Below are 14,954 nucleotides of genomic sequence, written 5' to 3' on the forward strand. Positions count from 1 at the left end.
TATAAAAAGTTGATGATCATCTTGTATTGCTGGACGTGAGCTGTTTGTTTTGTCACCATATATACAGCGTCTTTGGGTCAAAACAAAATTTATATCAATCCTCATTTCATATTTTTGTATAGAATTTCAATGTGCAGTGATAGATCCAAAGTGGTTCTAGCAATATTGCATAGATAGAATCAAATTGCGCTACAAATCCTGCAAATTTTGAATTGTCAATTTTTGTTACATTGTTAAATTTTCCTTCTCTGCAAAATATCAAGACTTTCTTAGTATTGAAACAAGAAAGGAACCGCAAGGCGATGAACGGGGTCTCATATGCATCTAGTAGAACATAAACCAAAGTAGACTTTTCAGGCTAGGGATTTAGGAATCATTTTTGAAAGTACGGCTACTTTGCTCAAAACCACAAAATTTCGCCTAAATTGGCTTGTGTTCGCAAAGCTTAATGTTATATAAATCTCTTTTTTTCGGAGACATTAGAAGAAACTATTTCATATCTTTTATTGTATTCTATTTATATTTGTTCGTTAAATTTCGATAAAAGTTAGAATTTAAAGTCATTATATTTTTGTAACTTTTATTATCTTTGTCAATATTTCTTGAATACAAATTTTCTTTCAAGTGTCCAAAGTAATTTGTTTTGTTTCTTATTTTTATGTGAGTGTGATTAATTACGTGCGTCCCGTGCCCTCGTGCCCTCGTGGGTCGTGCCTTCGTGCCTCGTGCGTCCCGTGCACTCGTGCCTTCGTGCCCTCGTGGGTAGTTCGTGGGTCCTCAAAAAAGTTACGTGGTCCTGAAAAAAGTTACGTGGGTCCTGAAAAAAATAACGTGGGTCCTGAAAAAAATTACGTGGGTCCTGTAAAAAATTACGTGGGTCCTGAAAAAAATTACGTGGGTCCTGAAACAAATTACGTGGGTCTTAAAAAAAATTACGTGGGTCCTGAAAAAAATTACGTGGGTCCTAAAAAAAAATTACGTGGGTCCTGAAGATTTGATTTTGTGGGTCCGGAAAATGATTTCGTGCGTCCAGAAAATGATTTCGTGGGTTCAGTAGTCACGTGTGTCCTTGTAATTGTGCGGAATCTTTTTTGGAGAATTTGTTGGGATAAATTTGAGAGTCTAATCGGATATTGTTCTCCTTAAAGCTATACTTTGAGACAACATACGATCTCGCCAAAATGAAAACACCATTTTCGAATACAAATTTCCAAAAATAATTGACATTGAATATCAAAAATTTTTATACTAGGGAAACATGGCACTATCAGACTGTCTCTGTGCGAAATTTCAAGTTGTATTTCAGTGTGATGCTTGAGATATGAGAGGATTTCTAATGCCAAACTTCAATTAAAATATTAAAAAATCCCTGCCTATTTCAGAAAGTTCATATAATTAACACTATATCCATCACTTATAATAAAAACCTGAATAGTTCGGTTAAATAACCCGAAAATAAATTTTTCTGCATCTGTTGACATAACAGATAAATTTAAGGGCTCTGACCATAGCGAGCCTAATCGTTTGTGTTTACAAGATTTTGTAAAACGTTTTCGACAAATTTATACAAAGCCTCCCCCTTCGTGGCATCGTACCATCGACTTTTTGCACCTCAACTTAACCAAATTTTCTATAATAATTCTGGGATGTCAAGTATATGTTTTTCGGACCCACGAACTGTACCCACGAGATTTTCTTTCGGATCCACGAACTACCCACGATTTTTTTTTGGACCCACGAACTACCCACGTAATTTTTTTCGGGACCCACATACTACCCACGTAATTTTTTTTGGGACCCACGAACTACCCACGTAATTTTTTTCGGGACGCACGAGGGCACGAAGGCACGAGGGCACGGGACGCACGAGGCACGAAGGCACGACCCACGAGGACACGAGGGCACGGGACGCACGTAATTAATCACACTCTTTTTATGTCTATTATGTGATTTTACAATACTTGTTAAACAAGACATACACCTTCCCAAAAATGGGAATAGGCCCCAATCTAAGTCAGAAATCACTGCACAACAATGTTAAACTGAAGATATTTCAAAAATTAATTCAAATATTAAGCCCAGTAAATCCTTCAGACACATTCTAAATTTAAAATTAACATGACTACCCCGTAAAACAATAATATATAATATAGAGCGATAGAAAAGCCAAAAATTTAACATTCAAAATACTAGTCATGTAGGCGTTTTGAACTACTCTTAGGTCTCAAATAAACGTCCCCGCCCGTTTATTTATTTTTGAAAAAAAATAACTGGCTAAAGCTGAATGGCTCTAAAAAAGCTTGGTTTCAGTATATAATTACCTTATCTTGGGGTTTTTTAATGGTACAATTTGCGACCTTCCCCCGGTAATTAGGTCTCTCCATTAAGTATATTTTGAATTTTGAAAAAATCGCACATCCTTCCTATTATTCGGGAGCTTAAAGTAGCTGTCTTTTCATTCTGTACAACAGTTATAAATTTTCAATCTAGATATCTGTCTTTTCATCTCTGAAACTTTCTTTGACTTTATATGATATGGTTTATTCCCAAAAGTTCATTACACTTCCTTTTTCTAAACCTCATTCTCAACGACGGATTGCATTTGTTTTCAAGTGGTATACACGTTCTTTTTTAAGAAATTAGTTTTACCAAGCAGCCTCAGTGTTTCTTAAGATATCGGCCTTTTGAGCCTTAAATGTTTTTTACATGTTTCTAAACTTTTTGACATAATTTTCATGCAAAGAAAACAATCATTTGTTTTGATTGGAAGGTTCTTAAAAAACCGAATTAAAATTTTTTATTATTTTCTCATTCTGAGCCTCAGCATGTTTCTTAGTTTTTAGGCATTCTGAGCCTCATGTTTCTTAAAAGTGTGCTTCTTAAAAAAACAAAAATGTGTACACACTTTTAATTTAATAATCTCCCACAAAGCAAAATGTCGCTTATTTCCAGCCAGAATTCTAACGTTGGTTTCATTGAGTTTCAACCCCGAAGAGCTAGATAGGAATCTTCAAACTTTCTCAACCAAGATGGAATCATATGTTCATTCTAAAATGAAGCATTAAGATTTACACTGCATATGACGGATTGAATCTAGTGCTTGCTTTGTTTTCACGCACTTTTATATTAATTTTTCGAGATCTGACGATGGATAGACCTTTTCATAAATTACGTCACGAACATCACTTGCCTCGTTTTGAAATTATTGCCATGGTGATTAACTCCCAGTGGTTTTTATTAAAACTATTTCCTATTCATAAAAGAACCATTTATGTCTCAAGGGACACGATAACCATGGTAATTGTTTGAATACGAGGCAAAGTGATGTTCGTGACGTAATTTATGAAAAGGTCTATTTCAGGCGTTTGTGTGAAAACCACTTGGGTCACTCGTTTTGGATGAGAAATAATTGGCTTCAGGTAGTTAGTCTTGATTTTACATACAGTACATAAAAAATAAGAATCATCAAAAAATAGATTTCAATTTGTTTACCTAGACAATTATCAGAAGTATGAACTAAATATTACCAAAAAATATGACGAAAAAATGTACGAACGCGCGACATTAGAAAACATAGCCTGGATGTCCAGACTTTTCTATTTTCGATGTTTCTGGTTTACAGATACGACATCGGCACTTAAAGGGTTAAACAAGGTGAATAAGAAATTTGGTATTTTAGAAAAAAAAAGATTGTTGCAATTTTTCTTTAAAATGCTCTTAAATTGACCATTTTGTGAATAGTTTTGACCATTTTCCTAAGAAGTAGGGTGTTTTTGAGTCCATAAAGACTTGGACTCTGACCATAGCCGAAAAATTGAGTTTAGTATTTAAATATAAAAGTTTTTTAACACTTTTAACAAATAATTATATGTTGCATTACCTTCTTTTATAAAATTTTAATGGATAATTAACCTTTTGGTTTCGAAGTTTTTTCAAACTGTCTGCAAAGAATTGAACTGTTTTAAATTTTTCGGAAAAATTTTCTAAATTAACGCATTCAAAGTTATGGATGAAAAATTATGGTCAAAAAGCACTATTTTCAAGATTTTCATACAAATAAGCAAAGCCAGTTCTTAAATATACACAGGAAAAAGTATGGAAATCACATGCGTGTGAAAACCAATTTCCTACGTTGTTACTAAAAGTGGTAACGGTAGGTAACGATAGGTAACGATAGGTAACGACAAGTAACGGTAGGTAACGACAGGTAACGATGAAGTAACGGTCGGTAACGATAAAGTAACGCAAGTAACGAGGGGTAACGAAAAAGTAACGAAGTAACGATGGGGAAAAAGCTGAAAATGGTGGCCCTGAGGTGTCGAACAATAAAAATTTGTTAATTTCTACACCAGAGCTAATGGTCAGACCTAACGACTCTGGTTAATCTATTCTCTAATCTATGGAATCAATGGTGCTGGTCAATGCAATGATTGAATCAAAGGTGCTGGTCAATGCAATGAAGGAATCAATGGCGCTGGTCAATGAAATGATGGAATCAATGATGCTGGTCAATACAATGATGGAATTAATGGTGCTGGTCGATGCAATGAAGGAATCAATGGTGCTGGTCAATGAAATGATGGAATCAATGGTGCTGGTCAATGCAATGATGGAATCAATGGTGCTGGTCAATACAATGATGGAATCAATGGTGCTGGTCAATGCAATGATGGAATCAATGGTGCTGGTCAATACAAATGATGGAATCAATGGCGCTGATCAATGCAATGATAGAAACAATGGTGCTGGTCAATGCAATGATGAAATCAATGTTGCTGGAATCAATAGTGCTGGTCAATGCAATGATGGAATCAATGGTGCTGGTGAATGCAATGATGGAATCAATGGTTCTGGTGAATTCAATGGTGGAATCGATGGTGGTGCACTGGTGTACGCCCAATGGTACTATTGTGCAGGTGAATACAAGTTAGGGATTGTGCATTTTTTGTAAGCATCATCTTTATAAGAAATCCATCGATAATTTTCGATTCAAGGGGTATTGACTTTCGGCAATTGGTTCATTCAAAGCAAGTTAGGGATTGTGCAAAATGTGAGCATGTTTATTTTTCTTATAAGCATCATCTTTATAAGAATACAATCAATAACTTTTGATTCAAGGGGTATTGACTTTCGGTGATTGGTTCATTCAAAGCAACTTAGGGTTTGTGCAAAATGTGAGCATATTTGTTTTTCTTATAAGCACCATCTTTATAAGAATACAATCCATAACTTTTAATTCAAGAGGTATTGACTTTCGGTGATTGGTTCATTCAAAGCAACTTGGGGTTTGTGTAAAATGTGAGCATATTTATTTTTCTTATAAGCATCATCTTTATAAGAATAAATCCATAACTATTAATCCAAGGGGTATTGACTTTCGGTGATTGGTTCATTCAAAGCAAGTTAGGGATTGTGCAAAATGTGTGCATATTTATTTTTCTTATAAGCACCATCTTTATAAGAATACAATCAATAACTTTTGATTCAAGGGGTATTGACTTTCGGCGATTGGTTCATTCAAAGCAAGTTAGGGATTGTGTAAAATGTGAGCATATTTATTTTTCTTATGAGCATCATCTTTATAAGAATACAATCAATAACTTTTGATTCAAGGAGTATTGACTTTCGGCGATTGGTTCTTTCAAAGCAAGTTAGGGATTGTGCAAAATGTGAGCATATTTATTTTTCTTATAAGCACCATCTTTATAAGAATACAATCAATAACTTTTAATTCAAGGGCTATTGACTTTTGGCGATTGGTTCATTCAAAGCAAGTTAGGGATTGTGCAAAATGTGAGCATATTTATTTTTCTTATAAGCATCATCTTTACAAGAAAATGATCAATAACTTTTAATTCAAGGGGGTATTGACTTTTGGTAAGTAAGTCAGGGATATGTGCAGTATGTCGAAAATATTCTGTCTCGGGAGTTTAAGTATAGCAAAACTAATCCGATTAAAGTATTTAGTTTAATTTAGGGAACTAATTTTTTGCTAATTTTCGGTTTTTCAGCAAAATTCAAATTTTGCCAAATTTTCTCAAAGATTTGAATAATCCCTAGGAAAATGAGAGAAATTTGTCCAATGATGGGCAACAGCGCGAAAATTAATTCCCGATTAATTCCCGCGAAATGTGATTTTTTAAATTTTTTTTTTAACCGCGAAAATTAGTTCCTGTGAAAAATAGTTCCCTTAAGGTAGTTTTTTTCGGGCTTTTGCTAATATATAAATTGTTTATAAGGAAGTAGGAAATTGAATGTCTGATTTTAGAATATAGCAGAGATATTTTCTCATCAATAGCTATTACTATCCTAGAGATAAATACTAAAGAATATGAAAATAAAGAACGTAAGAACTGAGTGACGATCTGGTCCGTGTTCTAATAAAATAAGAATAATTGAGGTGATTCTTTGTGTACTCTGAAATTGTCGCGACCTTCATAATAAGAGGAAATAATATCAAAAGATATCAAATGTCGTTCACTTGTGAGCAGTTGTTTGCAGCAATACTTTTCCGGTAGAAACAACAATAATTAAAATGAACATAAGATTATACGATACTAATCAAGACAAAATCGGTCAAATGTTTGCAAAAATGTCAATATCGTAAAGAGTAACCGATTTGGTTCATTTAAGTTCTTAGAGCTTGATCCCCGAATTTATCAAGGTCGGCTTCCATTCTTCTGGAATCCTTTCAAGGCTTCTTTCAGGGACCACCACACTTTCAAATTTGAAATTCGCATCATGAGCCGTTAAACATTTCGTCTTGAAATGCATATAAAATGTTCCCTTCAGTTTGGACAAATTGGCCATTGGTGTTTTGATACTCCCCACGATCACCAAAGCTCTTTATTACCAATAAATCTTTTGATGAAAAATCTTTGCGGCATTGTTGGCAGCGTTTAACTGTCTTCGGACACAACTTTTGTCACTTCGAAGGACCAACGTATACTCCGTTACAGTTTGGCTTGATGGGTCGAGGAAAGACAAGTCCATCTCTGGTTCATTCTCTGTACACTAAAACAAAAGTTCGTTTGCAAGGTTATTTTTAATTCAACCAAGGACGCTGATTCAACTGTATGAATAAGAAATACTCTCAGGATACCCCAACCTTATTTTGAACAATTTTCGCCAATACCTTGAGGAAAGAAATTTTCGCAGGATGAAAATTACGCCAATCCGCTAAATTAAATTCCCGCGAAAATTTACAAAATTGCCAATCCGCGGAATTAAATTCCCGCAAAAACTTCTATTCCCTTAAGGTATTTAGCGCAGACAAGTGCTTAGTTATGTTTATAGAAATGACGTGTAGCCCGCAAACTTTTACCCGCACACGCCCTTGTGAGACTATTTGAACTGCAGAAAAAAAACTGTAGAATTTCTGAGTATGCATACAAAATTGAGTTACCTGCCATGCCCCATCGACACCTGCTGAGTTTTTTTGAATTTTCAATTTCTTCACCGGTGCTGTTTCTTGTGTTATGAATATTTCTGGCTCTTTTTGTGACCTTCTTTTCTTCTTCTTCGATTTTGGTTTCTTGCCAGCATTTTCTGGTATTTCAAAAGCGTATGCTAGTGGTCTAGCACGCATGAACTTTTCGAAGGATGCATCTCTTTTTATATATGCTCACATTTTGCACAAACCCCAAGTTGCTTTGAATGAACTAATCGCCGAAAGTCAATACCCCTTGAATTAAAAGTTATGGATTTCATTCTTATAAAGATGATGCTTATAAGAAAAATAAATATGATCACATTTTGCACAATCCCTAACTTGCTTTGAAAGAACCCATCACCGAAAGTCAATACCCCTTGAATTAAAAGTTATTGATTCTATTCTTATAAAGATGGTGCTTATAAGAAAAATAAATATGCTCACATTTTGCACAAACCACAAGTTGCTTTGAATGAACCAATCGCCGAAAGTCAATACCCCTTGAATTAAAAGTTATGGATTGCATTCTTATAAAGATGATGCTTATAAGAAAAATAAATATGCTCACGTTTTGCACAACCCCTAACCTGCTTTAAAAGAACCAATCGCCGAAAGTCAATACCCCTTGAATCAAAAGTTATTGATTGTATTCTTATAAAGATAATGCTTATAAGAAAAATAAATATGCACACAATTTGCATAAACCCCAAGTTGCTTTGAATGAACCCATAGCTGAAAGTCAATACCCCTTGAATAAAAAGTTATGGATTGTATTCTTATAAAGATGATGCTTATAAGAAAAATAAATATGCTCACATTTTGCACAAACCCCAAGTTGCTTTGAATGAACCAATCACCGAAAGTCAATACCCTTTGAATCAAAAGTTATTGATTGTATTCTTATAAAGATGATGCTTATAAGAAAAATAAATATGCTCACATTTTGCACAAACCCCAAGTTGCTTTGAATGAACCAATCGCCGAAAGTCAATACCCTTTGAATCAAAAGTTATTGATTGTATTCTTATAAAGATAATGCTTATAAGAAAAATAAATATGCACACAATTTGCATAAACCCCAAGTTGCTTTGAATGAACCCATAGCTGAAAGTCAATACCCTTTGAATCAAAAGTTATTGATTGTATTCTTATAAAGATGATGCTTATAAGAAAAATAAAAATGCTCACATTTTGCACAATCCCTAACTTGCTTTGAAAGAACCCATCGCCGGAAGTCAATACCCCTTGAATCGAAAATTATAGACGGATTTCTTATAAAAATGATGCTTACAAAAAATGCACAATCCCAAACTTGCCTTCACCTACACAACTGTACCATTGGGTGTACACCAGTACACCACCATCGATTCCACCATTGAATTCACCAGAACCATTGATTCCATCGTTGCACTGACCAACACCATTGATTCCATCATTGTATTGACCAGCACCATTGATTCCATCATTGCATTGACCAGCACCATTGATTCCATCACTGTATAGACCAGCACCATTGATTTCATCATTGCATTGACCAGCACCATTGATTCCATCATTGCATTGACCAGCACCATTGATTCCATCATTGCATTGACCAGCACCATTGATTCTGTCATTTCATTGACCAACACCATTGATTCACCAAAGTCGTCAAATCTTTCAGTTTATTGACAAACACCAATTTACAATAAAAACGACTGGATTTATTATTTCCACAGTCATATTCACCAGAACGATCAGATCCTGCTGTACAATCATCAGATTTCCAAAATTCTTTAATGGATTAACCAGAGTCGTTAGGTTCGCCCAAAATCACCGGAGCCATTAGATCTGGTGCAGAAATTAACAAATTTTGATAGTTCGACACTCCAGGGCCACCATTTTCAGCTTTTTCCCCATCGATACTTCGTTACTTTTTCGTTACTCCTCGTTACTTGCGTTACTTCATCGTTACCGACCGTTACTTCATCGTTACCTGTCGTTACCTACCGTTACTTGTCGTTACCTATCGTTACCTATCGTTACCTACCGTTACCACTTTTAGTAACAACGATTTCCTAGCATGTGATCCTGCAAAAAATCACATGCGTGTGAAAATACAATTCACAAGCCATCTTTTCTCGACTTATTAAATGGGGTGTGACTAGACTTAAAATCACAAATAGGATTGTTTATCTTTCTTAGAGAGAGAGGTTTAATACCCTAAAAGTAACTCACATTCTATTCTATTTAACAAGTTAGAAAAGATGGATTGTGAATTACATTTTCACACGCATGTGATTTTTTGCAGGATCACATCCTCGAAAATTGGTTTTCACACGCATGTGATTCACGGATTTTTTCCTGTGATAGTTTGTTTTTATTGAAAAAAGTGTACAACTTTTACTATGACGACCCTTTGGATCGGTAGAAACATTTTTGCATCGTTTCTTTTTTGTTCTAATAAGTTATTGATTTTGTGAATGGGGTGTGAACCAGATTGGTAAATTTATAGTTAGATATTCGTATCTCCGTTATTGTAAGCATCCTTTTTCTCCATGAGAATCAGATTGTTTGATTCCGCCAACATTCTGACGCCCACCAACATTGCCAGAAAACCATTTCTCGTCCAATCTTCCAACCTTTTCAAGTTTTGCAGGTGGAAAATACATTTTACCAGAAAGTATGTCTTCGTTAGGATTAAAATCATTTCTCGTCCAACCTTCCAACCTTTTCAAGTTTTGCAGGTGGAAAATACTTTTTTTACCAGAAAGTATGTCTTCGTTAGGATTAAAATCATTTCTCGTCCAACCTTCCAACCTTTTCAAGTTTTGCAGGTGGAAAATATATTTTACCAGAAAGTATGTCTTCGTTAGGATTAAACTCATTTCTAGTCCAACCTTCCAACCTTTTCAAGTTTTGCAGGTGGAAAATACATTTTACCAGAAAGTATGTCTTCGTTAGGATTAAAATCATTTCTCGTCCAACCTTCCAACCTTTTCAAGTTTTGCAGGTGGAAAATACATTTTACCAGAAAGTATGTCTTCGTTAGGATTAAAATCATTTCTCGTCCAACCTTCCAACCTTTTCAAGTTTTGCAGGTGGAAAATACATTTTGCCATCTTTCTCAGCAAATATAGCAACAGTTATGGATGTTTCTTTTTCACCTACATTATTGTTCTTTTGTTCCTTCTCAACAGGTGTTTGTAAAACTCTTTTGTAATATTCACTCATTTTTTGTTCTTTTGTTTTCTTGTAAACTACATCGAGCTCGTTAAGCAAGCCATCTAAATGTTCAACTGATCTCTGGCGCTCATTCTCGCCTGTCGGCACTTGGTACGGGCTTTCTAATTTCCCCTCATCGTTAGTGTTCAGACCTGCTTCAAAAGGTTGGATATCAGTTTTTGGTGTTACGACAGGGACTGCATAATGAGGATCAGAGCATGTGAATTCAGGTATTTTCGTTTGAAGGTTGTTCCGTCGAGGAAGTTTGCCGCTGGAAAAAGTTCGTACTACTTCAATCTCTTTGACGACGTCATGTCGGCGTTTGATCTCGTCTGTCTTCGAACGAACTGCAATTTCGACGTTCTCGTATGGATTTCTTTTGGTCTTTTTTGAAATCTGGTAATCTGCAAATTCACTCTGGTCGACTTGGTCGGCAGATTTATTGGTTGTTTTTTCTTTAACATCTTCTCTACCGTTCATTTCGTATTTGTCAAGATCGAATGTGAAACTGACCCCGTCTGTGCACTCTTCCTGGGGATCAAAGTGAAAAATATCATTTATTGATGAAATATATTTTGGCTAACCGCTCGATAAGTTTTGAATATGTACGAGTGTCGCCTACAACATTTTCGCCTTTTCAGGGTGGGAGAGAGGTAAAATTTTATTGCAAAGCTTTCTGCTTCCAGTCAGATCGAAGGCTCTTAGTGTTGTTGCTCGGCTTCTACCATTTTGAACTGAGATAAATCTCGCAACAGAAGAGAACGAAGTCAACAAGAAGGGTGCTCCACCCACGACCACCCTTGTATGAAGAAAGTGAGCTTTAGCGAAATTGAGATTAAACCTGGATTTAACGTTCCTTTGTCAAATTAGGCGTAATCAGGTATCTTTTGTGTTTTGAAAGAAAAATTGACACAATTTTATTACAAGTTCAATAAGTTTTCTTATAAAATTGATGCTATCAAATAAAGTACGGTTAGAAGATTTATAATTGCACTTACCATATCTATAGTGTAAATCTCTGACTTGAGATATTTTGATTTGAAATCTATGTATGAGAAAATAGAAAAATGATTTTGAAGAAAAACATCGATAATATTGTCCTAAAAGAGACCCCCAAGTGGTAAATCTGATCACGATATCACGCAATTTTTTGTCTTCAATCAAGATCACGCAAATCAGCAAAAAAGTTTGGGTGATCACGCATCCCTTTGAAAAAGTCCAAATAAGGCATCACAGCTCAATAATTTTGCAAATCACAATCACCAAGAAAAGAATTTCCAAATCACGTTATCACGTTACAAAAAAGTCTATCATGTCATCACGCAAACCGTTTGGGGTTGCTAAAATAATGGAAACAGCCAAGCTAATATAAAAAAGAATCTCAGTACACCAGGTGAGATTTGGAGCCATTCCAGCCTAGAAATTTCGAGCTGAATATCTATTTAGTGGCTGGGTCGGTAAGTGTACTACCAGAAAAATACGGGTAAAAAATAGAACTCCAAGCAGAGAAAAGTTAATTGCAATTGAGGTAAATGAAGTACCTTCATTGAAAATATTGTCATAAGTATCCTCAGTGATAGCATTTCTTCGATATTCTCGACGGTATTCAATCATCTTCACTACGATCGCTTTGTTCTTTTGCTGAAAGATGAAAAGATGTAAGAAGGAAAATTATTAAAAAAGACACAATTTTTGATACATCAATTTAGAAAATTTTTCCGAAAAATTTTTAGTTCAATTCTTTGCGGACAATTTAAAAGCATTTCAAAAGAAAAAGTTTAATTACCCATTGAAACATTTTTTGTAAAAGAGGGTAACTTTATCAACGTCTTTTTAAAGTTCATAACATCATTTTGTAATTTCTACTGACAGAATAAATTACCGAACAACTTGTAAAGGCAGTTTTTTTGTTAAAAATGACAAGGAATCCAAAACAACCCAAAACAAAAGTTTTATCTTCGAATCCCTTAACAAATTTTCTGACTATGGTCAGAGCCCTTAAAATAGGGATTAATTGCTAGGCGCAAAATTTCAGGGGCAAATCCCTTGTAACTTAGTTGATGATCTCATACAGCAAGTGTCGCAGGTTTTCGAGGTTTAATCTTTGACGTGGTTCAGTCTGAGAAAGTTAAAATGAATCGAAAAAAACTTATTACCTTGAAAAACCTTCGTATGTTGGATCTAAACGGAAGCAAGAAAAATTGATGAGATCTTCTAGAACGTCCTGCAATAAATGGTCATACTTCTCCTTCACCTAATCCTTCTTTTAAATCATGTTTTAAAGTTAGCTAATATTTGTGAACTTTGTCGTCCTTGAAAGGTCTCTGAACGGTCTCCAATTTTCACTTCTCTCCCCGGATTATTTCTTATATGTAAGATTTGGATAAACCCAAGGAGTAAAAAGATGTTCCATGTTTTCATAAAAATTAATTGAGAAGTAAAAAATGGTTTGGCTGTCAACTTCGACTTTGTGAAATCTCATTTGTTCTCTAACTTGCGCGAGGATCATTTATGAAATATTTTGGCAGCATAAGAGTTTTAACTCCCTTTCCGCTTTAAAAGCCATTTAAATGACCTCATTATCTCTGAAAGACGTCATTCGCATAACTGTTTTATGATCGTACACATTTATTAAGGGATGTGTTCCTGATACTTGAATAAAGATTGAATGACTGTAGTGTGTGATCTCCACCCCAAGAAACTCTTTATCAGAGAAAAAAAGTTTTCCCCTTTTTTGGGTCTCTTTAAGGGTACGAAAACCATGAAAAGTTAAAAATTCTCTTACAGGTTGACTACCCACAGGGACACAATAGGTTTTGTCGCCACTTATCAGAGGGAGCCCAGCTATTACATTGGAGTATGTGCTTGGAGATGTTAAATACGTAATTTTCTATATATGATATGAAATACAAGAGGTTTTTCACCTTTTCCAGAATATGAAACAGAAGAGGATCATAAGGACAGTGACAGTGATCAAGCAACCAATCAATGAAATGTATTGTCTTTCTTTTTCATGCTGATTGTCACGTGATCGGTCGCCCTCCAATGCTGCAGAAGGATGAGTCGTTGAAGCAAGTGTTGTTGGTTGTTGGGTGGTATCCATAATGATAGTTAATGGTGATGATGACATTGTTATTTCTATTTTTGAAAGAAGAAGTTGAGAAATGTTTTTTTCTTGGTACAATTAAGATTACGTTCACACGTTGCGGTTTTGTCTCACTCCGAAACAAACTGAAGTCATTCTATTGGTTACATTAAAAACTTACGTCATTTTTAACCAATAGAATGGCTTAATTTTGTTTCGGAGCGAAACGGAACCGTTACGTAAGAACCTGGTCTTATTCGAATAATAAGATAATGGAGCAGTATAATTCGAAGGTGCCAAGTTAACACCCCTTCCCTACCGACGATGAAGTTTAATTTGAAATTTCAACTACTAAAGAAAGGCTCACGAGTTAGATAGATTTGTGTTCTACACCAAGCATAAAGCGTGCCCGAGTCTATTTGTTAGCCTTTTTTTACAGACACTTAAACGTTATTAATCAGTAGAAAATTCTGTCTCAAAACGATCAGGTTGTTTCCTAATACTGGCTAAGGGGAGCAAAGCCATTTGAAGGTTCCTTCAGTGAAGATGCCAGTCAAGTCAGTTTCACCTTTTCTCGTAAATTAATCTCTTTGAAACTTTCTTCTTCAAAAACCAATCCTTGATGCCATATCACTAACAACCGCTTTATATGAATGATCAAGATTTGTGGCAAGCAAACTAAATATGTGAATGTGATACAAGTATGAGAGAAAAACCCAAGGGTTAAATACTTTGGCATGATGCAGTATTCTTAATTGATCAATTTACGAAGAATTGTCTTTTTATGACCTTTATCATGTGATTGCGCAAACTTGATGACGCGATTCGTCATTAAACGAAAATGAAAGAATAGCTTGAACTCAGTCATACTAATTGATTAGGAGACATACTCCAATAAATCGATATTTTTATCTGTGGGAGATGGCGCTGTTACAAATTTTTGGATTGGACCTCGCTTAAGGGCTCTGACCATAGTCGGAAAATTGATGTTTTAGGTTCTTTAACACTTTCAACAAAGAATTGCCCTTATAAATTGCTTTTTAACCAAATCTTATCCCTTAAGAGTAATTAAGAGTTTAATTGCAAAAATAACGTTATGAAATTTAAAAAGACGTTGATGATACGTATCTTCTTTCATAAAAAGTTTTAAAGGTAATTAACGTTTTTGTTTCGAAGTTTTTCAAAACTGTCTGCAAAGAATTGAACTGTTTTATATTTTCTTGAAAAATTTTC

At 35.0% G+C, this 14,954-nt stretch overlaps 1 protein-coding gene across 1 annotated transcript; it reads right to left on the reverse strand.

Annotated features, from left to right (window-relative positions):
* Window positions 1–10,376: 10,376 nt before the first annotated feature.
* On the reverse strand, window positions 10,377–14,368 carry LOC136815229 (uncharacterized). The gene is made up of 6 exons (XM_067071673.1): window positions 14,290–14,368; window positions 13,561–13,774; window positions 12,793–12,817; window positions 12,178–12,277; window positions 11,635–11,681; window positions 10,377–11,167 (listed from the first exon to the last, which is right to left on the reverse strand). The coding sequence occupies exons 2-6, from the start codon at window positions 13,764–13,766 to the stop codon at window positions 10,472–10,474; spliced, it is 1,074 nt and encodes a 357-aa protein (XP_066927774.1). The 5' UTR covers window positions 13,767–13,774; window positions 14,290–14,368; the 3' UTR covers window positions 10,377–10,471.
* Between the last annotated feature and the right edge of the window lie 586 nt (window positions 14,369–14,954).

The sequence above is a fragment of the Clytia hemisphaerica genome, unplaced genomic scaffold (assembly GCF_902728285.1).
Source record: "Clytia hemisphaerica strain Z4C2 unplaced genomic scaffold, Clytia hemisphaerica genome assembly, whole genome shotgun sequence".
In the NCBI taxonomy this organism is placed as follows: domain Eukaryota; kingdom Metazoa; phylum Cnidaria; class Hydrozoa; order Leptothecata; family Clytiidae; genus Clytia; species Clytia hemisphaerica.

Bases quoted from the DNA above. Each gene is read 5' to 3' on its own strand.
- LOC136815229 (XM_067071673.1), bottom strand. From the start codon at position 13,766: ATGTCATCATCACCATTAACTATCATTATGGATACCACCCAACAACCA. The intron at 12,818-13,560 runs GTGAAAAACCTC...GCTTCCGTTTAG, and splicing joins TGTTTCATATTCTGGAAAAG to ATCCAACATACGAAGGTTTT. The intron at 11,682-12,177 runs GTACTTCATTTA...TCTCATACATAG, and splicing joins TGACAATATTTTCAATGAAG to ATTTCAAATCAAAATATCTC.